The 26,536-nt window shown below is 53.0% G+C and overlaps 3 protein-coding genes across 8 annotated transcripts in view; 2 read left to right on the top strand and 1 right to left on the bottom strand.

Annotated features, from left to right (window-relative positions):
- STK40 (serine/threonine kinase 40) overlaps window positions 1-2,765 on the top strand; it is a 38,088-nt gene extending 35,323 nt beyond the window's left edge. For all 4 annotated transcript variants that reach the window (XM_005678693.3, XM_018041731.1, XM_018041744.1 and 1 more), the window contains one exon: window positions 443-2,765. In XM_005678693.3, coding sequence (XP_005678750.1) covers window positions 443-664 — 222 coding nt within the window. In that variant the 3' untranslated portion in view covers window positions 665-2,765. The remainder of the gene's footprint in view (window positions 1-442) is intronic.
- EVA1B (eva-1 homolog B) lies at window positions 9,467-11,554 on the top strand. 2 transcript variants are annotated; one of them, XM_018041719.1, is made up of 3 exons: window positions 9,467-9,661; window positions 10,082-10,179; window positions 10,467-11,554. In XM_018041719.1, the coding sequence occupies exons 2-3, from the start codon at window positions 10,113-10,115 to the stop codon at window positions 10,904-10,906; spliced, it is 507 nt and encodes a 168-aa protein (XP_017897208.1). In that variant the 5' UTR covers window positions 9,467-9,661; window positions 10,082-10,112; the 3' UTR covers window positions 10,907-11,554. The 2 variants fall into 2 exon arrangements, with proteins under 2 accessions (XP_017897208.1, XP_017897213.1); XM_018041724.1 differs by having other exon boundaries at window positions 9,494-9,661; window positions 9,970-10,179.
- Window positions 11,967-26,347, bottom strand: SH3D21 (SH3 domain containing 21). Of its 2 annotated transcripts, none has more exons than XM_018041709.1 (16): window positions 26,079-26,347; window positions 25,406-25,563; window positions 25,256-25,319; window positions 24,886-25,004; window positions 24,552-24,642; window positions 24,323-24,378; window positions 24,193-24,238; window positions 23,943-24,043; window positions 23,737-23,823; window positions 23,532-23,574; window positions 13,810-13,903; window positions 13,670-13,722; window positions 13,473-13,549; window positions 12,381-13,318; window positions 12,228-12,291; window positions 11,967-12,148 (listed from the first exon to the last, which is right to left on the bottom strand). In XM_018041709.1, exons 2-16 carry the CDS (start codon window positions 25,457-25,459, stop codon window positions 12,086-12,088), a joined length of 1,950 nt encoding a protein of 649 aa, XP_017897198.1. In that variant the 5' UTR covers window positions 25,460-25,563; window positions 26,079-26,347; the 3' UTR covers window positions 11,967-12,085. The 2 variants fall into 2 exon arrangements, with proteins under 2 accessions (XP_017897198.1, XP_017897192.1); XM_018041703.1 differs by lacking the exon at window positions 26,079-26,347 and adding an exon at window positions 25,732-26,016.

Here is a 26,536-nt window from a genome sequence, read left to right as displayed (position 1 = left end):
GACCTCCCATTTCAGTTTGTGACTATGCGTGGCCTTCTCCAGGGACCTCAGCCTGGGGCAGGACAGGGAAACGGTTGCCCATGCACTGAGCGCCCTCGCCCTAGGCCACTCTCTTAACGCTTGACCTGCACTGGTCCCTGGGGGACCTCGGGGAGGGGAGCGTACTGCCCTGCACAGGGCGGGCACCAAGTCTCCTGAGGGAACGTGACCTCTCCCACGGTCAGCGGGTTAGGGGAGGTCACAGGTCTGAGGGGCCAGCACGGCGAGATCCAGGTTGGCTGGGGAGCTTCAAGGACGCCCCTGTTCTCGGCCACTACTAGACTGGGCCCAGGGGGGTGGTGCCTGGGGAGGGAGCCTCTTGAGGCAGGCCAGCTAACGCACCCCCTGCTCTGCTCTCTTGCACGCTCGCCTGTCGCGCGGCCCACCTGTCTCCGCTGTGAAGGCGAAGGTGGCCGAGGAGTGCTCCCAGTACGAGTTTGAGAACTACATGCGGCAGCAGCTGCTGCTGGCCGAGGAGAAGAGCTCCGTGCACGAGGCCCGCAGCTGGGTGCCCAAGCGGCAGTTGGGGGCGGGGGTGCCACCCGTGCGCCGGCTGGGCCACGACGCGCAGCCTGTGAACCCCCTGGACGCGGCCATCCTGGCCCAGCGCTACCTGCGGAAATAGCAGCCTCGGGCAGGGGCACCGGCGCCCACCCACCACCTCTTCCCGGCCCCCAGCCAGTGGCCCCGCCGCCCCGCCACAGTGCTGAACTCTCTCCCGGGCTGCGCCGGGGACGGGGCAGGGACAGCCCAGGTCACACGTGGGGTCAGCAGAGGTACCGCGAAGCTACCTTTTGGAATGATTGCTTGATTGTTTGTTTTTTTTTAATCTGAGAAGCCTAGATAACTAATCTGCTTTTAATCATAACGTTTTAATCTACCTCTGTCTCTTTAACCATGCTGTCTCTGGACTGAGTGAGGAGGAGGAGGGAGCCAGCCCGCCACCAACCCCCACCCCACCCCCCGACCCCCAGGGGGCAGCTGCCCCCCAACAGTCCACATAAGCTGAAAGTGCAGCTCATTGCTGGGTCCCCACAAGAACGCCCACTCCCCACTGCCCTCCCAGGCCCCTCACAGTCTGTTTTCATCCCTCCCCTTCTGACCCCAGGCCCCTCAGTCCAAGCTTTGGAAAACTCTCACCTCATCTTAAGCGGAATCAAATATATTTATTTTTGTACTGAAACCAGCTTCTCTGCCATCTCTAGGTGGTTCGGCCCGTGGCCACTCGCTGCCCCCAGCCTGGCTGGACAGGAGGGGAGCCCACAGCCCCCAGTGGGCCCCTTCCTCAGCCCCGGGCTCAGAAGCCCCTTCTTGCCGGCCCCCTCCATCTCCAGCCCACCAGTCCCTCCTTGTCTCCAGTGATGAGGAAGCCTAGACTGGCTTCTCTTTCTCCCAGCTCAGCTTCTCTGAGGTGCTGTACACCTGCATTAGCCCTGGTTTCCTCCTCCACCCCTCGCCGTGGTACCGAGGTGACGCTGACCCGGATGGGAAGGGGTGCCCTCGGCCAGCTGTGAGCACGGCCGGCACCCCTCTGTGTTCAGAGAAGAGCAGGGGCATCTCCCCCGCTGCCCCTTCCTCGTAACAGAGGCGGTGTCTCTCCCAGCAGACCACCAGTCGCCAGGGTCCTTCCTGGGGGGCTGCAGGGCTCACGAGGGAGACCCGTAGGGACCGGGGGCCCTGCCTGGCTTGAGAACAGCCCCGCTGCCCTTTTGAGCCGAGATTTTGAAGTGGATGCCCGTCTTGCCAGAAAACCCTGTTCTCACCAGAATGCCCCCCTGCCTGCTCTCCCGTACTGGACTTGGCCCTGCCCAGTGCCAAGCAGAGGCCCTCCCCTGACCTGCCTGCCCCCCCAGCCCTTCAGAGCAGCCGAGTGTCCCCCTCCAGGCCGCCTTGGGCCCTCGGCCCTGCCCTGCCTGCCCAGTGGGGGAGGGGACCGAGGCCCGTGTGACCTTGTTCCCCGGCGTGTGAGCTGCACCCTCCCCAAAAGCTGACTCACTGTGAGTGACTTGGGCAAGGTCCCAAAAAAAAAAAAAAAAAAAAAAAAAAAAAACCTCCTTGTGCCTCAGTTTCCCCATCTGGAAAAAATGGGGCCACCTCTTGCCAGCAGTAGCAGGGCCGCCCACACCCCCTTCCTCCCCCCCAACCCCGGCACGCGGGCGCCTCAGCCTCTGCCTCAGTGGGTCCGTGGGAGCCCGCCTGAGCCCAGCACTTGCCCCCCCTGAGCACCAGGCCGGCCCCCCTCAGCCATCCTGAGAGCCAGGGTCTCGCGCGGGTGGGGTGGGGGTGGGATGCCCTCTTTTCTATATTTATTTCAAAAAAGAAGTCTCCTAAAGGAGTGGAAATGCAGTCCCGCCCAGGGCTCCCAGCATCCGTGACTGTCTTTCTGTGAGGGCCTCACCCGAGCCCCTTGTCCGGCAGCCCGCCCAGACCCTCCGGGCCCGTTCGCCTGGTGGTCCTTCTCCTTTTCAAAGCAATATCCTCCGGGTCCGCAAAAGCCTGTCAGACAGACTGGTCCCGTCCAAGGTCAGCCCATCCGTCTGATTAATTTCTGGCAAAGCAAACGAAAGGAGGCTGGGTCTGCCCTCACTGGGTGTCACACGCTGAGAGAAGTCCTACTGTAAAGAAAAAAAAACGGAAAAAGTCACAAAAAAGTTTGTATAAAGTCATATTTTTGTACTACATGGGGACTCTTCCTGCATGTCAGCAATAAAACTTCCTGACCTGGAGCCGCGTGGTCTGCATGTCTCTTCCCTCCTCGCCACATCCCCGTCCCTCCCACCCAGCCAGGCAGAGCAGGACTCCTTCACTCTGGGCTCTGCCGCCAGGTGCCCTGGATGGGTGCCCCACCCCCCGACTCCACCCCAGCAGCCATCGCTCTCTCGAAGCAGGGAGGGGGCCAGAACCACCCAACATTCTCCCAGCCTGCTTTGGTCCAGCTTCCTGCCAAGTCCCAAGGGGGACTCTGCCTGGCTTGGCTCAGCCCCGACCTGGGCAGGAAGGATGTGTCCCAGAGCAGCTGCCACCAGCAGAGCATTGATCCTCTCTCACCACCAACCCCCTAGCTGGGGTGGGGGAACCCTAGCCAGACAGACCGCCCATGTGCCCATCCAGGGCAGCTGGGGTAAGAAGGGCCAGGCCAGGCTTTTTCCTACACCACCCTCCCCTCCATAGGAAACCAACAGGGGGGTGGGGGTGGGGGGGTCCTTCCTTCCTTCACCTAAATTTAGACTCTGCAAATTGAGCACTCAAGCTAGAGGCGGACTGGTCCTGTCCCCAGCATCCCCCACAGCACACAGGCAGACCCACTTGTGTGTTCAGGAACCTGCACAGACCCAGGTCACAAAAGGAACAGCGGTCCATGCCCCTTCCCAGGCGGGTGTCCACACAGCAAGTGGGGGCGGCACCCCTCCAGGGTTCTGTGGGAAGGCCCTGATTCTCTGAAGGTTCTTCAGAGCAGGCCCCCAGGCCTCCACCTTTCCCTCCTCCCACAGCTACCCCAGCAGCCAAGCGGCCCCCATCTTCCTGGCCACTCCCGAGCCTACACAAATGTTCCTTTTTCCTGATCTGTCCCGCTGTCCCAGGCCAGAAGCTGCTGGCACTCCCTGCCCACCCCGGCCACACTCAGCTCCACAAGCCACACCCCTGGGGCACTTTTCTCCATCTCAGCCTCCCTCCTGCACCCCTGGCCCAATCAGCCTCTGTTCTGAGCACAGGTGTCACCTGGGCACCTACATGTCAGGCTTACATTCAGCACCACCCGAGCAGCAGGACTCCTTGGCTTATTGAGTCCTCGGCACCTAATACTGAGGGCCGCAGCTCTCACACCAGAACTGTGGCTTCATTGACTTAAACTTCTCAGATCCCCCTTTACCAGTATTTTTTGTGTGAGCCCTGAAAGCAAAGCCAGGAGGAAAGTACCAGAAAGGCAGGTGTGATCAAAGCCTCCTATGCTCCTGAGGGGTCAACCAAGAACCGAGATGTTCCCACCGTGTTAGTGACTGCCTGGTCCCCAGTGTCCTCCGGGAGAGCAGCTTCAGAGAGAAGCCAGCCGGGAGCTGTGCCTGGCCATGTCCACTGGGTCTTCCCTCACCCCTTCCCCTGCTTTATTTCCCATCATTGTGCTTATCACAGCCTGTTACTACACGATATGTATGGTTAGTGATGATACCTGTCTCCCCCACTGAAATGTTGAGCTCCATGAGAGACAGGAGGCTTTTCCATGTGTCCATGTTGGGGTAGGGAATTGGGGGCTGGTTATCACAATGATGGGGGTAGGGGGTGGGGGGTGAGAGGGTGCTGCTGGCATTTAGGGGGCTGGGGCCAGGGACTCCAGACAACCCGAGAAGGCAGGCAGATTCTACATCCTGCTCAACACGAGTGAAAAAATGTGTTTATAATTATCAGAGCCAAGAATCTAATACCATTTTATACATAAACACAGAGACTTGTGTATCCATAATATACACTAAATTTTCTGGGAAGGCAACTACTGTGTAAAGTGGAAGATATGCGTACTTTTTTTTAGAACTTTACCAAGAGTTCACCACCATTTCAGACACTGACATAGTATCTCAGGTCTGCACCTTCAGCTGTCACCTTCCTGGCAACTAATCAGTTCACAAATACACATTACCCTTTATTTCTTTTATATATGTTACAGGACAAAAATATATGTATATCTGTAAACTATATTATCTATATTAATTATATAATTTGACTTAATTATATATTACTTTTGATTTGATTATATATTGATTTTAATTAGAGGTGGGTATATTAGCCATAAATTTCATTTCCAGGGCACACAAGAAGCAATAGAAAATATCATGGGGACTTCCCCGGTGATCCAGTTGTTAAGAATCCACCTTCCAATGCAGGGGATGCTGGTTCGATTCCTGGTCAGGGAACCAAGATCCCCCATGCTGTGGTGCAACTGAGCCCACGTGCCATGGAGCCCACGTGCTTGACCAGAGAGAAGCCCCCTGCACTGCAACAACGGATCCCCATGCTACAACTAAGGCCTGCTGCAGCCAAAATAATAAAAGAGAAAATATCGAGAAAAGGCAGCTTTGGGTCTGACAGATGGGGAGAACCACGGCCTAGAACTGCCCTGTGGAAGACTGGCAGGGAGCACGGATCTGAAGTTCAAATCCAGGCCCCGTTAATTTCCATCCCTGTGACTGCACACAGGACACTTGACCTCTCTGAACCTCACTTTCCTTCTCTGTAAAATGGGAGTCACATATGTATACTTACGACTGATTCACTTTGCTATTAGTTTCACAGCAAGAAACTAACACAACACTGTAAAGTAACTATACTCCAATAAAAATGAATTTTAAAAACAGAGGTTACACTACAACCCACACAGGGTTAGTGAGAGGACCTGAAGGGTTGAGATAAGTACAGTGCTTAGCAGGGCGCCAGATACCTAAAAGATACTCAACATCCCTAACTGTGATGACTCACATCCCAGACCTGCACAGTTCCTCTTCCCAGCAGCTGTCCTGGGTGCTGAGGGGGCATTCAGAGGGCTAGACAGGTCTTAGGAAGCCTTAAGTGAGTCCCTTTCTTCCCGCCACCCGAGAGCTAGGCAGCCTTTGAACCCCTAGTGGGGTGAGGCCCTGGTGTCAGCAGCAGAGCAGCCAGGCTGGTCCCCACCTGGGCCCCTGGGGAAGGGGGCAGAGTCAGGCTTTGCCTTGGGCCCTGAATATGCCAGGCTTCCCAAGGGCCCTCCCAGAGGCTCTGAATCTCTCAGCCTTCTGATCACCCCCTCACTTCAGTTCAGTTGCTCAGTCATGTCCGACTCTTTGCCACCCCATGGGCTGCAACACACAAGGCCTCCCTGTCCATCACCAACTCCTGGAGCTTGCTCCAGCTCATGTCCATCGAGTCAGTGATGCCATCCAACCATCTCATCCTCTCTCGTCCTCTTCTCCCACTTTCAATCTTTCCCAGCATCAGGGTCTTTTCAAATGAGTCAGTTCTTCACATCAGGTGGCCAAAGTACTGGAGCTTCAGCTTCAGCATCAGTCCTTCCAATGAATATTCAGGACTGATTTCCTTCAAGATGGACTAGTTGGATCTCCTTGCAGTCCAAGGGACTCTCAAGACTCTTCGCCAACACCAGAGTTCAAAAGCATCAGTTCTTCAGCGCTCAGCTTTCTTTATAGTCCAACTCTCACATCCATACATGACTACTGGAAAAACCATAGCTTTGAATAGACGGACTTTTGTTGGCAAAGTAATGACCACCCCTTAATACCTGTTTTTCCTGTGCTTCATCTTAGGAACACTCTGTGCCTCCCAAGGTGACAAATGTTTAGTCTCACAGGCAGACAGGACAGAAAGGCAGCTATCAAGCAGGCAGGTGGGCAGGCAGCAGGTCAGCCACAGGCTGACAGACAGGGAGGAAATCAGCAGGCGCAGAAGTGGGATACAAGCCAGGCAGGCAGGTGACAGATATGCAGAGATCCTAGCCAGCATGACCGGAAAGTAGGTGCCTGGGCAGACCTACAGACAGGCTGGCGGGTGGGCAGAGGCAGGCGGAAAAGCAGACAGGCAGGTGGGCAGGGGGATGGTGTCAGGGGACCACATGGGCCAAAGGCTTCAGGCACCTCTCCGAGGGCCTTGAGGAGCAGCCCCCAGCTTCTCTGAACCTTCTCCCACCTGGCCTGGCAGGCCCACATGCCTCCCCCCAACCCCCTGGAGAAGGCAGCCCTCTGGGTACCTCTTGTTGAGGGACCAGCCACCATTCTCAACTCCCACTCTGTTCCAACATGGGCACCTGCTTTGCCAGGGCTGAGTCACACCTGACCCACTCACACAAGTCACACGCCAACCCAAACACAGACACACCTTCGTCTGTAGGTAGCGATACCCAGAGATCTCCATAGCACAGATGCGAGTCAACAGCTTAATACAAACATATCCAACATCTCACAGCCCCCACTCAGACAGGCATGCACACAGACCCACACGGAGCACAGGTGTGTGCCATACAAACTGACGCACACTCAAGTTTGGCCATACCCACGCACCCGCCACACACTGATACTCCCACGGACACCAGGCATTGAACATGTCAGGGCAACCCAAGGAAACCCACGGCCAGGGGTTGGGTTCTGGCCTCATCTTTGCCCTCGCAGCCCAGTTTAACACGGCTGATCACACACTTGCCTGGCCAGATCTTCCTCCCCCCTCACAGACTGCCATCTCCTGCAGACCGGAAATGCAGCATCCAGAGCTCTCTCCTATCCTGTCCCCTGGGTGACCTCAGCCACTCCCAAGGTGTTCAATCCATCCTGTATATTGAGGACTCTCAAACACACACCCAGGCCAACCAGACTCCTCCGGGCTGCGTCTGTGTGTCTGATGGCTCCACCCAGAGACTTATGGACCTCTCAAATCAACCACCTGAAATGGAACTTGAATTCCCTACACTGTGCTCCCCAACCCGAACTTTCCTCAGGTGCTCGGACCCAATCCAAGCAGCGGTCCTCCATTCCTGCTTCCCGCAGTGCAGAGAGCCTGCTGCCACTCCCATCAGCGTCTGAGCTTGGCTCACCTCCACCAGCCCCCCTGGTCCAAGCCCTCAGCCACTGCTGGCCCAGCTGGCTGCCAGCCAGCACGCGGCTCCCCCTCTTTCCATTCTTGCCCTGCAGCCCCTTTCCTACCCGGAGCCCCCTGCTCACCCCCAGGACCTCTCCGAAGTGCGTCAAGGAACCATGACACTCTCTGATGGAAACTAGGGGCTCCCATCACACTTGCAATAACATCCAAGCGCCTCCACAGGCCTGCCAGACCTTTCACAATCAACCTCTCATCCTCCCCTGTCTCCCCGGGAGCCAGGTGCGAGTCAACAGGAGGCCAGACACTCCTACCTCGGGGGCCCTCAGCCTTTATCCTGCCCGACACCCTCCTGCAGATCTCAGCTCAGCTGCTCCTTCTTCAGGATTCAAGACTCTCCCCATGTCACGTGCGAGAGCTGCCCCAGGTGTTCTTCACCACACCGCCCCACTCCATCGCCCTCTGAGCACTCAGCAGCACCCAGGACCATCTTCCCCGCGTATTGTCTCTCCACCTTAGTGGCAGCTCCAAGAGAGCCAAGATTTGCATCCCTGCTGTTTACTGCTGAACCCCATTACTAGGAAGTGCTAAGCAGACCAATTAGCGTTTGTGGACCAGCGGCTGAATGGACTGATACACACTCAACCCCACAAAAGTGCTCAGGCAGATACAATATGAAAATAGACACAAATATACAAACATGGGCAGACATACCCCCACACACACTCATAGAACAGACTAAACAGTCAGAGACACCAAAAGCCCCTTTCCCTTCCCCACGGTAGTCATCCTAGTTCTTTTCCCAACGAGATCTGCCCTCTGCTTGAACCCAGACTCAGGACTGGGAGCGGGGGTCTCCAGCCTGGACAGAAAGGGGGGTCACTGGCCCCAAGGCCTCAGGCTGTGCCTTCAGCTATGTCTGCAATTTCCTCTCCCCCTTTCCTTCCCTCCTCCTCTCTAAGGCTCCTGCCAAGAAGGCCTCCCCCTCACCCCAGGCCCAGCGCAGGAAGGGGGGCCCAAAAGGGGGGGTCTGGGAGTCTGGGAAGGAGGAAGACCTGGCCGCATGCTGATCACACATGTTGCAGGCACAAGCCCTGAGCCTGGGTGGAAATGCACGCACATGCACCAGCAGGTTTAGCCCAGAGCCAAACACACCTCTGCCCTGTGCTCTGGTGGCAGAAGGGCACAGGGGCCAGCAGAAGCCCTGGGCTGGGCTCTGCAAGGCTGGCCTGGGTCTGGCTTGAAGCCATAGTCCAACATTCATTAACCCTGCACGACCAGAGCTGGGCCAGCTGGACACACTCGTGGAGGGGGCGCTGAGAGGAGGGGTGGAGGGCCCCAGCCCTGGACACTGCGGCAGAGCGTCTGGGAGAGGTCTGGCATCTGAACTGGGAAAAGGGGCAGCCTCCCCTGAGTGAGGGGGCCTCCGGGGAGGAAAAGCAAGGTTTAGGGAAGGGGTTAAGAGCCCGGGGTCAGAGAACTGTGGGTTCAAATCCTGACCGTTGGGGTAAAGCTATTCAGTCTCTCCATGACTCAGCTGACTTATCCCTCAAGCGGGGATAATGGTCCCCACGTTACAGGGTTAGGATTAAATGAAAAAAATATATATGTTGTAAAAGATTTAGCTCATTGCCTCGGCAGAACCCCATCCTCATTATTGTTATTAGCAGCCTGGGGGCGGGTCCCTGCAACCCGCCTCCCCAGCGGTTTCCTGTGGGGGAGCAGACGGCCCCTCAGGCCGCCCCCCTCACTTCACCCTCCTCTCCCCTTCCTCTCCCGGCCCTTTTCCTCCCCCGCCTCCCCCGCCCCGCCCCGCCCCGTCCCGTCCCGTCCCGCCCCGTCCCGTCCCCTCCCTCCTCTTTCCTCGGAGGAAACTTTCCGCCGGCCGATCCATCAGCCTGAGTCCGGCCCGCGCTGCTGCGGCCTGGGAGCCGAGCCGGGCGGACAGGCGGGCGGGCGGCCGGGACCGGACGGGGCGGGAGCGGCCGGGCCCCGGGTGTCTGCGGCCGCCGGACGCGCCGGGGCCGGGCAGCAGGGAAGCGGGACGTTGACGGTGAGTGAGCCCCGGCCTCCGGGCCGGGGGATCCCCACGGGGCGGGCGGGATGGAAGAGGGAGGCGGCTTTCCTTCTCGGAGCCCGCCCAGGGAGTGGGAAGGCGCCCGCGTCTCCCTCCTCCATCGCGCTTCGCGGACGGCGAAAGCAGCCTTCTTTTGGGGACCCCACTAGGGGGCGGAGCCTCCTGCGGCTCACTCCCTGGTCCCTCAGCTTGTTGGGGCGTCCGCGCCCGGGGGAAGGACACCCCCCACCCCCACCCAGCCAGGGCCCAAGTCTGCAAGGAAGTTAGGAAGCCGCTCTCTCCAGGGTGGAACCTGGCTGGGGCTGCCCTTCCAGGGAGCGGAGCTGCCCCGAGGAGGAAGCGGGGACAGGGTCGGCTCTAGAGAGGGCGAAGGATCTGACCTTGCTGACCTCGAAGGCTGACAGGGGAGCTGCGCCCCGAGAGAAGCATGGATGCCCCTAGAAGGGACATGGAGTTGCTCAGCAACAGCCTGGCGGCCTACGCGCACATCCGCGGTGAGGACACGGACCACTCCCCGCCCCATCAGGCCCCCCTCCACCCCTCCCTTCCCCTCCTCCCCGCCACTGACTATAACCCCCCCCACCCCCCCTCGCTTAGCCAGTTACCTATTCCCACCCACCGCTATCCTCACTCCCCCGACTGCCCAATGGCGGCTACTAAGGTCTTTCAAATAGGGGGTGCTGTCTTTGCCCCCTCCAAACTTAGAACCTGGAGTCTTTTCGAGATGGGATGACCCCTGCGCATCAGGCCCCCTCCATGACTTCTGCCCTCTGACCCCCAGCTAACCCTGAGAGCTTTGGCCTCTACTTCGTGCTGGGCGTCTGCTTTGGGCTGCTCCTCACCCTGTGCCTGCTAGTCATCAGCATCTCCTGTGCACCCCGCCCGCGGCCCCGCGGCCCCGCCCCGCGCCGGGACCCCCGCAGCAGCACCCTGGAGGCCGAGGAGGACGAGGAGGAGGACGACGACGAGGAGGACACGGTGACGCGGCTGGGCCCCGACGACACGCTGCCGGGCCCCGAGCTGTCCGCGGAGCCCGACGGGCCCCTAAGCGTCAACGTCTTCACTTCCGCGGAGGAGCTGGAGCGGGCACAGCGGCTGGAGGAACGGGAACGGATTCTGCGAGAGATCTGGCGCACCGGACAGCCTGACCTGCTGGGCACCGGCACGCTGGGGCCCAGCCCCACGGGCACGGGCACCCTGGGCCGCATGCACTATTACTGACCTGCTCACTTGCGCTGCAAGGTGCTCAGCGTCCAGGACATGCGTAGGGGCTCAGAGCTGCCCCAGGACCTTTGGACTTGCCCCCTGCCCACGGTGCTATGGAGGCCCCGCCCCCACGGCTCCCCTGGTGCTATCGGGCCTGGATTCTGGCCCTCTGGGAGACACCCTTCCCTAGTCCAGCCAGAAGGCCCTGGGGGTAGGGTAGGACGCAGGGTCCCCATCCCCTCTCTGGGGGACGGTTAAGAGGTGACGTGACCAATGAAAGCTGCATTCTCAGTGACTCAGTCTCCTTCTGCTTCTAGTAACCCCCAGGCTCTTGCCATGTCGGGGTACCTAGGGTTGAGATCCCTCTACCAGGCAGCCCACCTCCTTCCATGCAACTCACACCTCGGCACACATACTTGCATTCAGTTCACACATGGCAAAAACACACGCCTGCTGCACCCACAGACACGCACACAAATCAACTGCATTCCTTAAAGTGCATTCCTTACCCGGAAACGCCTGGGTACAGGTTGCCCCTGTCTCTACAAATGCCCTGGGTTTATGCATCATTTCAATCACACAGACACACATGCACACAAGGCCTCGGGACCCTGACCTTGACGGCAAGGCGCTATTACCCCCAGTGTAACCAAGTGTGCCTGAGCTGGGCCATGGAGTTCGTGTCCGTCACTGCATTCCTATGAGTCCCTCTGAAAGGGCAGTGAGACCACTTGGGAGGGGTCTGGGCTGGAGAGCAGGCCGGCCCCTCCCGTGGCGCACAGCTGGATTCCGGAATCCAGCCCGCGGGCAGATCTCCGAACCCTCCAGGGCCCCTACTGCCTGCCATTTCTCCAGCGTTGGGGGTGGGGGGGCTCGCGTCCGTAGGAGACACCCTCCCCCCCGCCATCCGGTGGATAAAAATAGCCGTGCGCAGGCCTTGGGAACCGTAATGGGAGCCACATGTTGGCCAGATGTGCCCGCGAGCTACTGCCAGGAATGCGGACGGCGGAGAAGAACGCGAGCGGGAGCGCCCGCCCCACCGCGCAGGCCCCGCCCCGCACAGACCAGGGAGGCGTGGCGCGCGTACACCGCAGAGTTTACTTTCTGGCGTTTTCCGAACACGTGTGCAAGGACGTGGGTGGCCGGAGCCTGACTTCGCTCCAGGTCCCGCCGCAGTCCCTCCCGGGCCCACCCTTAGTGCGTCTGCGTCTGCGTCTGCGCGTGGACGGAGCCCCGGTCCCTCTGCTTCATCTGAACCTAGTGGGAAGAGGGCGTCAGGGGAGGGCCAGCCGCCACCCCCCGCCCCCCGGCGCCTCCCGCCTCGCACCCCACCCACCTCCAGCAGTAGGCGCTTCTCCCTCTCGTTCTTCACCTCCTCCCAGATGTCAGTCAGCTTCTTTCTGCGGACGCGGGGAGACCCAGGGGAAGGGGTGGGCCGGGCAAGCCTAGAGCCCGCACCCCTCGCCTCCCTGCACCTCTCGCCACTTACTCCAGCTGCACCCCCATCTGCTCCAGGGACCTCCTTAAAGCCTCCACCTGGTCCTTTATCCTCAAAATGTCGTCTCCGTCACTTCTGCGGTCTGTGAGATTTGGCGGGGTCGAGGAGTGCAGGATGGGGGGCGTTTGGGGCTCCTCATTTTTCTGAGCAGGGGTTACCTTTTTGGAGGGCACCCCTTCTTTGGGAGACTCCTCCTCTTTGGGGGTAGTCTCAGCCTTCGCTGGTGCCTCCTCCAGGAGGGTTGTCGCCTCTTCCTGAGGGTGGGCCTTCTCAAGGCCAGGCGCGGACCCTGACTTGGTGTTGGACTCGGACTGGAGAAGGGAGCTGGCCCTCCTCTCCAGGGGCTGTTTCACCAGGCCGAGGGGGGGCTCCTCTGGCGTGTGCACCTCCTCTTGGGATTGAGCCTCACTGGCCTCAAGAGACCTGGCGTTTGGCGGGGCGTCTTCCTCCGGAGAGAAGTGATGGAGCTGAGTGTTGTCTCCGGCGGAGGCTTCTTCAGAGAGCACAGGCTCCGGGGTCAAGACCTTTCCTAGGGTGGGGGCCTCATCCCCCGGAGCGGCCATCTTTGGACCAGCGGCCTCATCTTTAAGTAGGACTTCTGGGACCCGGGCCTCATGCACAGAAAGGACCCTGTCTGGACTGGGGGCCTTGTCCTCCAGGGTTGGGGTCTCCTCTAGGGTAGGGACCTTCTCTGGAGTTAGGGTTTCCTCTGGAGTGGGGGTCTTTTCTGAAGGTGGGATCTTCTCTGGGTTAGGGGACTTATCTGGAGACAGAGTCTTCTCTGGACTAGGGGTCTTATCTGGAGGTGGGGTCTTCTCTGGTCTGGGGGCCCTATCCAGAGTTGGTGTCTTCTCTGGGCTGGTGGTCTTGTTCAGAACTGGGGTTTTATTCACACGAGGGCCCTTTGTAAGGCGGCTCTGCTTTTCATCCTGTAGTGACGGGGGTGTGGACTCAGCCAAGGGATGGGCCTTGATGGTCTGAGTCTGTTTCCCCTCAGCCTGGGATCCTTCATCCGCAGAGGCCACACCCTGGGAACCAGCCTCTGTCTAGGATCCCTGCTCTCCCAGGTCTCGTGCCCCTCACCTGACTGGCTGCAGGGCGTTGCTGGGAAGCCTGCGTCTTGGATCGCTTTCTGCCAGGCTGGAAACTGCTGTTGGAGCCTATGAGAGCAGACCCTCAGGCATCCAGGCCTACTTGGACCCCAAGCCGCTCCCCATCACTGTCCCTTTAGCACAACCACCCCAGGGCTCACCCCACTGCAGGGAGGCAATGAGACTTACTGGAGTTTCGGGAGGGGCGCTTCTGACTGTCTCCGCTGGGTGTCCAAGATGACCTGAAACATGTCCCCATCAGACCCAGGGCTGGGGGCAGGGAGCAGCATTTCTTTTGCACCCTCCTTCCCCCATACCCTGCTCCTTACTTGGTTTTGCTGGGCTCAGTGGGAGCTGTCACCAGCTTCTTGACTGTAGGGAGGACTGTTTTGGGCATCATCTTTTTGGATTCCTTAATGGGAGCTGGGAGGGGAGAGGGACATTTGTTCACTCACTCATTCCTTTCATCTCGGAGTCACTGACCCTGTCCCATGCTGTGCCCAGGGACTAGTGACAGGAGAGGAATCATATTTGACCGGCTGCTGGGAGCTCTGGGGACACTGACCACAGGAACACCCCAAAGAGGTGTCAGGGAGGCTTTGTGGGGAGACGGCTCCAAATCTCGCTGATTTTTAATCTATGCTTTTCTGACTTGTACTCAGCTTAGTGCCCACGGCTGGTTCAGACTCTTCTGCTTCCTGGACCACGGCAACAACCACCTCACTTCCAGTCCACACTCCCTCCTCTGTCTTCTCTATCATGTCTACTCCCTAAGAGACCTCATCCAGCCTTACGAGTCTAATTATCATCAATAAGTCAACGACTGCCAGCTTTTCAAAGCTAGTCCCTTCCTCTTCCCTGGACTCCAGATTCATACCCGATGGCCCTCGCAGTATTTCCACTTAGCAGAGCTAACCTCTGGCTTCTCAACCTCCTTGTCCTTGGAATCTGGCCCTTTCCCAGTGTTCCCCATCTCACCCACTCACCCACTCAGATGACAAAGTGAGGCGTCCTCCTTGACACCTCTATTCCTTTATGCCGCATGCACAAATCATCAGTAAGTCCTGTCTGTTCTGAACACATCCTGAATGCAGCCACACATCCTCACCTCCATGACTAAGCTCTCTAGATCAAGTCACACCATCTTCACAGGAACTACTGCAGCAGCCTCCAACCTGGGCCTGGGCTGCACCCACCCTGCCTACGGTGTGCTTGCCCCACAGCAGCCAGAGAGGGCCCGTGTTCTACTGGAGAAACCGACACAAAAGCAGTAAACTATGGGGACTTCCCTGGCGGTCCAGTGCTTAAGAATCCACCTTGCAATGCAGGGGACACAGGTTCGATCCCTGGTCAAGGAACTAAGATCCCACATGCTGCAGAGCAACTAAGCCTGCACGCCACAACGACTGAGCCTGCGCTCTGGAACCCGTGTGCTGCAACGAAAGATCTCACATGACAAAAGGAAGATATCACATGACCAAAGGAAGATCTCACATGACCAAAGGAAGATCTCACATGCCGCAACTAAGACCGGATACAGCCAAACAAATCAGTATTTTTAAAAAAAACTATGTAGTGCATTAGATAGTTATCGGGCTTCCCAGCAGGCATTAATGGTAAAGAACCCACCTGCCATTGCAGATGAAAGAAACGCAGGTTTGATCCCTGGGTCTGAAAGATCCCCTGGAGGAGGGCTCCAGTATCCTTGCCTGGAGAAGCCCATGGACAGAGGAGCCTGGTGGGCTATAGCCCATAAGGCTGCAAAGAGCTGGACACAACTGAAGCAACTTAGCACGCATGTCAGAGATTTATTAGTCGTACTGAGGAAGAATAAGCAGGGAGGGGGGTATAATTTTAAATGGGGTGATCAGGGAAGGCCACAAGGAGAAGGCGACATCAGTGAGCATCTGGAGGCAGTCGCACAAGTGACTTTCACCTCCACAGCTACAGAAACAGCCACCCAGGCACAGGCCGGCATGCTGAAGCTGACTTACACACACGGGATCACACCCAGACACAAACAGAACCCCCCAATTACGGGCGCAGTGGGCGAGAGCGTGGCTCCTACAGCCAGACAGCAGGCTTGGAATTCCTGCTCTGTTACTTGCCAGATGGGTGGGAACCTGGCCGGTAACTTAACCTTTCTGTGCCCTGTGTCCTCACCCATGAAACATGGATAACAAGAATACCCATCCTGAAAGGTTCTGTGAGGTCTGAGTGACTTAACCCGTGAGGTGCTTAGTGGTGCTTGCTTACAGTCAAATGCTCAGGAAATGTTAATCTTGACTCCAGCTTCTTGTGGTGTGGCTGGTTAGGTGTTCTGTGGGACCCTCCCACTAGACAGCAATTATATCCTGCTTTTGGATACGATTTTAAGGCACCACTGGGCATAGAGGTAGGAGAAATCCACAAGAAAGGGAGGAACTGGGGCCAGAAAGGAAGTGAGAGGGCAGCCCTACTTTGTGGCTACGGAGCCTGGGAACTGTGAGGAGGAGCAGGTGGCCCAGGTATGGCTCCCCTGGCTCATCACAGGCCCACGGCGCGGTAGCTACAGAGCAGCGAGAACCTAGCACCACCTTCTTCCGGAGGACTGCAGTGGTCGCTGCTGGTTGGTGCCCTCTGGCTGCTGGCAGGAGTAAAAGCAAGTCCTCTCTGGAAGTGTTTTCCCTACGGAGGCATGCCAGACTCCCACAGATTGGGGTGGTATGCAAAGATCCTGAAACACACGAGGGGGCAGACCACTGAGAGCAGGACCCAGCAAACGCAACACACAGCAGATACTGGAAGTGTCAGGAAGGGAACAGCGCAGTCATGCATAATATATCTGAAGAAATAAAGGACGAGCATGCAACAGAAGGGCCATGAGGCATAAACAAGCAGATTTTTCGGGGAGAGAAAAAGAGTTCTGAACTACTAGAGATGAAAAATAGCATTTGTGAAATAAAATGCAGTGTATAGGTTCAACAGCATATCAAACCTAGATAAAAACTAGAGAGAGAATTAGTAACTAGAAGTAGAATGAGGCAAGGAGGGAAGATTTGAAAATAATGTTAAAAGGAATGAGTTAGTATTTGTGAAATAAAATGCAACGTATAGGTTAAACAGCAGATTAAACCTAGATAAAAGCTAGAGAGAGAATTAGTAAACTAGAAGTAGAATGAGACAAGGAGTGAAAATTTGAAAGCAGTGTTAAAAGGAATCGGTAACAGAAGCAGGGTTTGACTGACTGAGTGAGGTAGGTGGTAGATAAACCCTCTCCCCACACAGCAACTCTAAAGCTGGATTAAAAGTGACAAACCACCATTTCAGCACTTGGATACTGACCAAAGGTGTACAGTAATCTGAGCAGTACTTGTGCCTGATGGTGTTCTTGCCTGCTCCCTTCCTCCCCCCAGTCCCTGCTGCCTTGGTCCACGTGGCCGTTCTACAGGGTGGGACAGATAAGGGTTAGCAGCTTCACTGCCACGGTTGAAGGGAACTCAATCAATATGGTGTGCAACTTTGGATTTGGCTTTAGTTTCACTGCTATGACACCCAAAACACAGCAACGAAAGAAATAATGGGTGGGTGTGACTTCATAAAAATTTTAAACTTTTGTGCATCAAAGAACACCATCAAGAAAGTGAAAAGCCACCCCAAAGAATGGGGGGAAATACTTGCAAATCATACATGATCAGGGACTTTTACCTAGAAAATATAAAAAACTCCCACAATTCAATAGTAAAAAGCCAACCCAACTAAACATTGGGCAAAGGACCATTTCTTCAAAAGAAGGTATACATGTAGCCAATAAACAGGAAAAGATACTCCACATCATTAGTGTTCAGAGAAATGCAAAGCAAGACCACAATGAGATAGCATTTCACATCCACTAAGATGGTTACAATCAAAAGACAGATAATAACAAGTATTGGTATGAATGTGGAGAAACTGGAGCCCTCATACACTATTAGCAGGAATATAAAATGGTACAGTCACTTTGGAAAACAGCCTGCCAGTTCTTCTCAAAAATAGATCGTGTGTGTGTGAGTGTGTCTGTTAGTTGCTCAGTTGTGTCCAACTCTTTGTGACTCCATGGACTGTAGCTGACCAGGCTCCTCTGTCCATGGAATTCTCCAGGCAAGAATACTGGAGTAGGTTGCCATTCCCTTCTCCAGGGGATCTTCCCCTGGAAGAATTTCTTTCATTGGTATATACCCAAGAGAAATGGAAGCATATCCACATACAATATTGTACACAAAAGTTCATAGCTGGGACTTCCCTGGTGGCAGAGTGGATAAGAATCCACCTGCCAGTACAGGCACCCAGGTCTGATCCCTGGTCAGGGAACTAGATGCCACATGCTGCAACTAAAGTATCCTGTGTGCCATAACTAAGACCTTGGGCAGCCAAAAAATAAATAAAAATAAATATTTTTTTAAAAAGAATATTATTAGGCAATAAAAAGGAATGAACTATATACATACTACAGAATGGATGAAAGTTGAAAATATTATTCTAGGTGAAAGAAGCCCATTAGAAAGACCATATCATGTATATGAAATGTAGGCAGATCTATTAAGACAAAGATTAGTGGTTGTCTTGGGATGGGGAGGGGAGAATGGGGAAACTGGTGGGATAATGGCTAAACAGTATAGCGGGTGGAACCTCGCTTGTGGTCCAAGGGTTAAGACTCTGCACACCCAATAAAAGGAGCTTGGGTTTGATCTCTGGCCATGGAAGAAGATCCCACATGCCACAATTAAGAGTTGTGGGTGCAACTAAAGGTCCGCATGCCTTAACAAAGATCGAGGATCCTGCATCCCACAGCCAAGACCCGACACAATCAAATATATGCATAATTTCTTTTAAAGTACAGTGGGTGATGAAAATGTTCTAAAATTGATTGTGTGATGTCGCACAACTATGACTATACTAAACACCAGTGAACTGTACATGATTTTATCTCAGTAAAGCTGTTCACCCCTGTTCCCCCAAAAAGATGACAGGCTAGATTTGGCCCATAAACCATATTTTGCTAACTCCTGACCTAAACACCCCAATTTAAAGGCAGAGAATGTCAGACTGAATTAAAAAAACAAGATCCAACTACATACTGTGGACAACAGATTCAAAGACACAAATAGGTTGACAATAAAAGACTGGAGAAAGATATATCACACGAATAGTAACCATAATAGTACCAAAATGTTAATATCAGACAGAACTAGCTTTGAGACAAGAAAAATTACTGAAGACAAAGAGGGAGAGGTTATAATGATAAGCAGGTGAATACATCAGGAAGAGATAATAATTACAAATGTATATTCCCTAAAAACAAAGCTTAAAAAATATATATAAAAAAAACCACAGAATTGAAAGGAGAAATAATTAAAAAACAATAGTTGGAGGTTTTGTTCAGGAGAAAGGTTAAGACTAAATTCAGACTTGTAAAGTTAAATATATCTGGTAAATTGCAAGAGCAATCACTAAAATAATAAATATAAAGTACAAATTTCAGAAAAATGAAAAAAGTGAAACATGAAAAAAGAAAAGAATAATTGAAAAATATTTTATTTTTATTATTAATTTTAATTTTTATGATTAATTATGATTAATATAGTCTAAACTCATCAATATATCACCAAAGAAAAAGAATTGCAAACTAGAGTTAAAAAACAAAGGTAATTTCTAGAGATCTTTAGCAAAACAATGTGCATATGGTTAACACTATTGTACACTTAAAAATGGTTAGAATTTTTTTTTAAGTATTTGAATATTTTAACAGGAGACTGAATAAGAATATACTAACAGATTGAATAAGAAAAGAGAGTAGAAAAAATAAACACTATTAGAAATGAAGAAAAGACGTAACTACGGATGCAGATGAGATTAAAAAGATTATAAGAGAATATTATGGAAAACATTATATAAATGATTAGAAAATGTTGATTAAATGGATAATTTGAACATATAACTCACTAGAACCGATTCAAGAATTTTCATGAGGTTTTTGGTCAACCGTGGTTACCCAGGAAGCAGGAGCCAGAAGGCTAGTTGTGTGCATCTCCTAAGGTGTGAGGTTTCTTCTCCCTCTGAGAACAGTTGTAAAGGGGTCTTTGTAGATGTAATAAAGTCATGAGGAGGTCGTTCTAGGTTAGCGTGGACGCTAACCCAGTGACTGGTATCCTTCTCAGCGGAGGGAAATCGGGACAGGCACACACAGGGCAGACCTTGTGAAGAGCAAGACAGAGCAGAGCGTCGCACCCACAACCCAGAGGCCGCCGGCAGCTGAGAGGAAGCAGGGAAAGACCCCTCCCCAAGACCCGCCATGGGGACACGGCCGGGTCAGCTCCTGGCTGTGGGCTTCCAGCTTCTGAAAGTGTTCCCTTAAGCCAGAGGGTGGGGCAGGGAAGAAAAAGAAACTAAGAATTTTAGCCAGAAGCCAGACTTGCTTATAACTATAAAAAAAACTAAAGTACTTTAAAATCTTCCCATAGCAGAAGAAAACAGGACCAGATGAATCTACAAGCAAATTTTATCAGCTTTCAAAGAAAGATGATTCCCATCTTATGTAAGATCTAAAAGATATTTAAAGATATGACCAAAAAAACACAAAAAGTATATTCCTTGGGATTTCCCCTGTGGGCCAGTGATTAAGAATCTGCCTGCTGATGCAGGGGACATGCAGGGTTCAAGTCCTGGCCTAGGAAGATCCCACATGCTGGGGGACAACTAGGCCCGTGTGCCACAGCTACTGAGCCTGACCTCTGCAGCAAGAGAAGCCACTGCAATGAGAAGGCCATACACCACATCTGGAGAGTAGTCCTTGCTCGCCACAACTAGAGAAAACCCCCCCACAGCAACGAAGGGCCCATGTGCTGCAATGAAGACCCCAAAATAAACAAATAATTTGTTTTAAAAAGTATATTTCTTAACTCATTCAGGGGCCAGTATAGTATTGATGATCAGATGAAGACAGTAAAAAATAAATGCAAAAATCTGAAGGGGGAAAAAAAAAAACTGAGATGGTATCCCAATAGCACATAAAAAAATAATAAACCATGACCAATATGAATTCATCCCTGGAATATAAGGGTGACTTGGTATTAGAAAATCCTACAAATATCTTTATATCGACAAATTAAAGAAGAAAACCCATTTAATCATTTCAAATAATTCACATAAACAATGGAAAATTTGATACCCACTTTTGATAAAACTTCCAAGTAAAAGAAATAGAAAGGATCTTCCTTAATCAGACAAAAACACACTTACAAAAGATCTAAGCATCAAATATCATTGTGAAAGGGAAAAAGTTTGAAGCATTTCATTTATAATTAGGAACACAGTAATGATAGTCAATATTATTATTTCTATTCAATATTGTATTACAATCCTAGCCACTAAAGTAAAATAAGAAAATGAAATTAAAAAGCTTGTAAGAAGTGAAAAGATAGAGCCAAACTGTCATTACTCACAGATGAAATTGACTGTCTTCATGGAAAAGTATTAAGGATTTACAGATTCAATATATTTCTATAGCCCAGGAAGAAAAGGGATATCTAATTTTCAAAGAAACACAATAAAACTCACATGCAGAAATAATACATAGTGCTAGAACAAGTGACAATCTATATGGAAAAAAGTATAATTGGATCACTCACTAAAATCAATGCTACATAGACAAAAGCACTTAAAAATGAAAAGCAACCCCTTACAAGTTTTAAAGAAAATATAAACGACTGTCCTTCTGAACTTCAGACATGAAGGGATTTCTTAAACAATAAAAACACCTACCAATCATTAAAGATAAGACTGATATGTGTGTATTAAAATTATTCCTAGCAACCTAAATGTCCATTTACAGAGGAATGGATAAGAAGATGTGGTATATATATACAATGGAATATTACTCGGCCATAAAAAAGAACAAAATAATGCTATTTGCAGCAACGTGGATGGACCTAGAGATTGTCATGCTGAGTGAAGACAGAGAAAGACAAACATCACAGATCGATCATTCATATGATTAGATCATAAAATTTAAAAATTAGATCATATGAGAAATCTACTTTAAAAAAATGACATATAGATAAATAAGCTATAAGGATTTATTATTGAATAGCTTTAAGGATTTATTGGGCTTCCCTGATAGCTCAGTTGGTAAACAATCCACCTGCAGTGCAGGAGACCCTGGTTCGATTCTTGGGTTGGGAAAATCCGCTGGAGAAGGGATAGGCTACCCACTCCAGTATTCTTGGGCTTCCCTCTTGGCTCAGCTGGTAAAGAATCCGCCTGCAATGCGGGAGACCTGCATTCGATCCCTGGGTTGGGAAAGATCCCCTGGAGAAGGAAAAGGCTACCCACTCCAGTATTTTGGCCTAGAGAATTCCATGGACTGTATAGTCCATGGGGTTGCAGAGTCGGACACGACTGAGTGACTTTCACTTCACTTCACTTCAAGGATTTATTATTATTGTAAAATAGAGCCAATATTTTACAATAACTTTAAATGGAGTAAAAGAGGTAAAAATTTTGAATCACTATGTTGTACACCTGAAACTAATAGAATATTGTAAATCACCTATACTTCAAAAAAGCTTTTAATTTACAACTCCTATTCATTAAAAAAAAGAAAAGCCATAAACTGAAACTATCTATAACATGTGCATCCCATAATCAGAATATATAACGAACTCAACAGCTATCACTAACCAGGGAAATACAAACGAAGGCCACAACGAGAGCTGTTTTGTGCCAGATTCACAAAAATAATGAAATCTGATAATAGCAAGCATTTAAGAGGGTTTCGATCAGTATGCTCTCATACACCAATGGTGGAGTGAAGTGTACAAGTCCTTTGGAAACACCAGTGTGACTTTACCTCGTAAAAGCTGAATATTCACATACCGTACTATCTAGCAGCACTATCTAGCATATTCTAGAGAAACAATATACCTGTATGCTGGGAGACAGTGTTTATAGCAGCACCGTAAGAGTAAAAACTATAAACAGTGAAAATCTCCAACCAGGATTAGACCAGATACACAAATTGCGGTAATTCCTACAAGGAATTGTAAACAACACAGCAAAACAAATGAACTACGGGGACTTCCCTAGTGGTCCCGTGGCTAAGACTCCACTCTCCCAAAGCAGGGGGCCGAGGTTCGATCCTTAATCAGGGAACTAGATCCCACCTGCTGCAACTAAGAGTTTGCATGCTGGAACTAAAAGATCCTGAGTGCCACAAGAAGACTGAAGGTCCTGAGTGCCTCACCAAAGACCTGGAGCGGCCAAGTAAATATTTAAAAAGAAAAGAAAAATAAATAAACTACATCTACACACAACATGGAGGTGAATTTTAGAAACATAATATTGACTAGAAACAAGAAAACCATAAACATATGATACCATTTTTATACAACTCAAAATAAGACTATATTAAACGATACCTCATTTAGGCATATAACATAAATGAATACACCTAAAAACCCCAGGGAATTATTCAAAATTCAGGATAGTGGTTACTGGTTACCTCTGATGTGGGGAGAGGAGCAGAAGGGAAAGAGGAATACACAAACCACCAGCAATTCTAGTTCTTGGGTTTGGGTGACCGGCCACGGGTGTTCGTTGTTAAGTTTTAAAACACATACGTTACGTATATTTTTAGATTGTGTGCATTACATTAAAACATAAAGACACATCCCACAGATACACTGACACATAAACAGAGCTCTTCTCTGACTCACTTGATAGATACGTGAACACAAAGTCTCAAAGGCCCAGATATACTGATCCATACATTTCCTCACAAAATGAAACAAATGTAAACACAGTCATTGATGAGAATGATAGCTCAGGACAGAGGAACAGGAACGTAGTAACACACACGAAGTGACCCAGTCCTAACACAGACCCACCAGACATTCCTACCAGGCCTTTAACCCATGGGGAGGTACCTCCTAAGGGTGTGCACTGGACCACTGGGAAGCTACGGGTGTCTGTGAGCACCTGGACTGGTGGGCCTCCCAGAAATCACTCCCCAGTCCCAGGCTTCCCGGGCACCCACCTGATTCCTGAGATACCACTTTCCGTGGGACCAGCTTCTTGATCTACACAGAAAAAAGTGTCAGAATCGGAAGAGGAGCCCTCACACTTCTAGCTCCACTCTCGCTTGTGGGTGGCCCTCAGCTGTGTCCAGCGAGTGCCACCACCCTCAGCTTTGTCCAGAGTGGCCTGCCCCTTGCCACCAGAGTCCCTGGCTCCGTACTCACTGGGGGAGGTGGGAGCACAAAGTTATCCGGGAAAAGTCCTCTTCTGCCTTGAGACTCTCCTTCCCACCAGCCCTTATCCTCTGTGACCTGGGAGAGCAAGAGGTCATGGGGAGATGAGCCAGACCCCCAAGCTCCTTCCTTCCCTGAGCCCACGCTTCTCAACATCCCCCGTCCCCATGCCCTCCCTCGCCCTGTGTCTTGCCCACCTTCCTCAGTACTTTCACCTCATCACCCCTCCGAAGAGCCAACTCGTCTGGGGCCTCAGGATGGTAGTCAAACAGGACCCTGTAGGTCTCGGGGTAGGAGACTGAGGGGAGCTCAGTTCACTGACGCCAAATCCCCTCCCTGCACAAGTCATAGGCTCCCTCCTCCATCAGCCTACCTGGGCACCCCCTCCCCCAAGTCACAGGGGCTTGGGGAAGAGGATTTTGAGGGACCCTTTGGCGGGGTGCTCACCTGTCTGCAGGTAATCTGGAGGGCTGTCATAGGTCAGGCTGCTCAGCTAGTGGGGGCAGGGGAAGGACAAAGCTGAGCCTCCAACCCCCTAAGAGGAACTGACCAACTCTGCCCACTCCACCCACTTTACCTTGGGAGGCCGCTGGGGACCAAGGATGACTGAAGGGATGTCTGGATTGCCAAGGCCTGGTGGGGGATAGTGAGGTTAGGGAGGGTGCTAATGCAGTTGAGGTCATGGGAAAGGTCAAAGGGGTCATAGGGCAAGATGTGCAGATCACAGGTTCAGGCCACTGGGGCAGGTCACTGAAGATTGTAGTCTGGTCACAGGGGTTCACGGGGTCACAGGGTCCAGGTCTCACTTGGGGGCCCACTGTCCAGCAACTCCACAAAGTTGGATGGGAAGGCTCCCAGCTGCCCGTTCTTCTTCCCCAGCCACCAGCCGTCCTCAATCTGGGAAGTGGGGAGGACGCAGGGGCATCTAGTCCTGCCCCAAGGGCCTCCCTAGCAATCTTAAACCCTGATTCACCCCGATTCTTCCCAGATGACCCCTCTCCTCCCTTGCCTCCTCACTTTCCCATTTCTGTGCCCCTCATCAATTCCATCACCCACAACCTCACGGCACCCATGTCTCCTCACCCAGAGATTCCATCGTCTCCCCTCAAACCCCTCTCATCCATCACCTCATCCCCTCACCTCCTTTATCACTTCCACAATCTCCCCAGCTTGCAACTGCAGCTCGTCCGCTTGCTCCGGAGTGTAGTTGAAGTTTGCCTTGCACCATTTTCGGGGGCCCAGAAATTTGACTGAGCAACCTGGTATCGGTCGAGAGTGAAGCAGCTTGAGTCTCACGCTCCAATCCGCGGAGCTGGGGGAGGGGCGGGACGCGCTCTCACCCTTCCTGCGTCTAGGCCCCACCCCAGGGCGGAGCATTGTACTTGAGAACCAATCACGGGTCGCGCCGTGGCCGCGCAGCCCCGCCCAGAGCCGCGCCCTTCAAGGCGAGTTGGGGACAACCTGGGCGCTGGGGCTCCGCGCGCGCGTATCCACGTGCACCCGCGCTCACCTCGGCGGCGCGCACAGCGCGGTCTCGGCGCCTCCCCCGAGCAGCGGAGAGTCTCCGGGATCTCCTGTGAAAGAGCGCACCGAGAGAGGGGCTCTCAGCTCCCTGGGGAGCGCGCAGAGAAACCCCGCCTGACCTCCAGCTCTACCTCACCTGCACCAGGGACTCCGGGAAGAGGCCACAGCGGCCTCCCAGCTCTCCACGCATCCAGCCCCGTGCGGGCCCCTTGCACACCTGCCGGATCACGTCACCAGGCGCCAGGCTCAGCTCTTCCTCCTTCTCCGCGCGATAACCGGCTAGGACCAGCACCTCTGCGGGCGGAGGATGGCGCGGGCACGCGGTTCAGAAGAGCCCAGTGGGGCTGACTGGCCCTGGCGCGAGTCCCGGACCCAGTGTGGACAGCGAGAGAGCGTAGTAGTGGTGTAGGCTTTTAATGCTATTTCCAGGCAGAAGAGCCACCCCAAACCCTCTGCACATACCCATGGCTTCCGGGGCTCCTTCCGGAGCCGAGCAGGGAGGATGGTGTGGTAGCGTTAGCAGCCGAGTACTGGGTCCAGGTAGGTTGGGACTAGCCGCGAGATTGTGAAGCCAAGGAGGCGGAGACGCAAGCCCATAGGTTGGGCTCCGGTGCAGGGAGTGGGTGTGGGAGGGGGCGGCCCGGATCGGCAGGTTCGGTCCCCAAACTATGGGTAAGGACTCCAGGACCTCTGGCCAGTGCTGGGGTCACAGCTCCCCGACAAGCTATCTGCCCAACTACCTCCCCTCCTTATCCTAGCCTTGGCTGAGTCTCCGACACGCCACTGGCACAGAGCCGTCCCTGGCTTACCCTCTCCTGGTTCTTAGCTGCATGGGAGTCGACAGCATACCAGGGTGGGGCCCCCAGCAGGCAGCAACCGCTCTTAGACGGGTCCTGGATGGGTGGAGTGGGTGGTTGCTCAGTGTGCACAAAGTTATTGCTGCTTTCCCTGGAAGGTGTATTCTCCCTGTAGTCCCTTCAAGGGGAGAGGAGGAGCTTAAAAACCCTTTCTTCAGGCCAATGGGGCCTAGCTTGGTTTCAGGAAACACCACGGGATTCTCCTCAGGGGAAGACAGGAAGGCAACTTCCGGAGCTTTCAAGGCTCGTGGTTTCCTACAGCCAAGGCCAGAGCTGGCAAAGGCCAGAGCTGGCAAAGGTTAGTGCCAGTCCCAGGTGGGCCAGGCTAACTTTCAGATCATCTTCCTGCTTAGTGGTGAACACACAGAAGGCCAAGCATGTCATCCACACCCCTTGACTCCTGCCCCACT

Source organism: Capra hircus, chromosome 3 (genome assembly GCF_001704415.2).
Source record: "Capra hircus breed San Clemente chromosome 3, ASM170441v1, whole genome shotgun sequence".
NCBI lineage: Eukaryota > Metazoa > Chordata > Mammalia > Artiodactyla > Bovidae > Capra > Capra hircus.
Note: the sequence above shows the minus strand (reverse complement) of the source record. Positions and strands in the feature narration are given on the sequence as shown.

What these genes read in the sequence shown, in the direction of transcription:
- EVA1B (XM_018041719.1), top strand. Translation starts at nt 10,113, where the DNA reads ATGGATGCCCCTAGAAGGGACATGGAGTTGCTCAGCAACAGCCTGGCG. An exon ending in GGCCTACGCGCACATCCGCG is followed by an intron (nt 10,180 to 10,466) that starts GTGAGGACACGG and finishes TCTGACCCCCAG; the next exon opens with CTAACCCTGAGAGCTTTGGC.
- SH3D21 (XM_018041703.1), bottom strand. An exon ending in TCCAGATTACCTGCAGACAG is followed by an intron (nt 24,044 to 24,192) that starts GTGAGCACCCCG and finishes AGCTCCCCTCAG; the next exon opens with TCTCCTACCCCGAGACCTAC. An exon ending in AACGCCCTGCAGCCAGTCAG is followed by an intron (nt 13,319 to 13,472) that starts GTGAGGGGCACG and finishes CCGTCACTACAG; the next exon opens with GATGAAAAGCAGAGCCGCCT.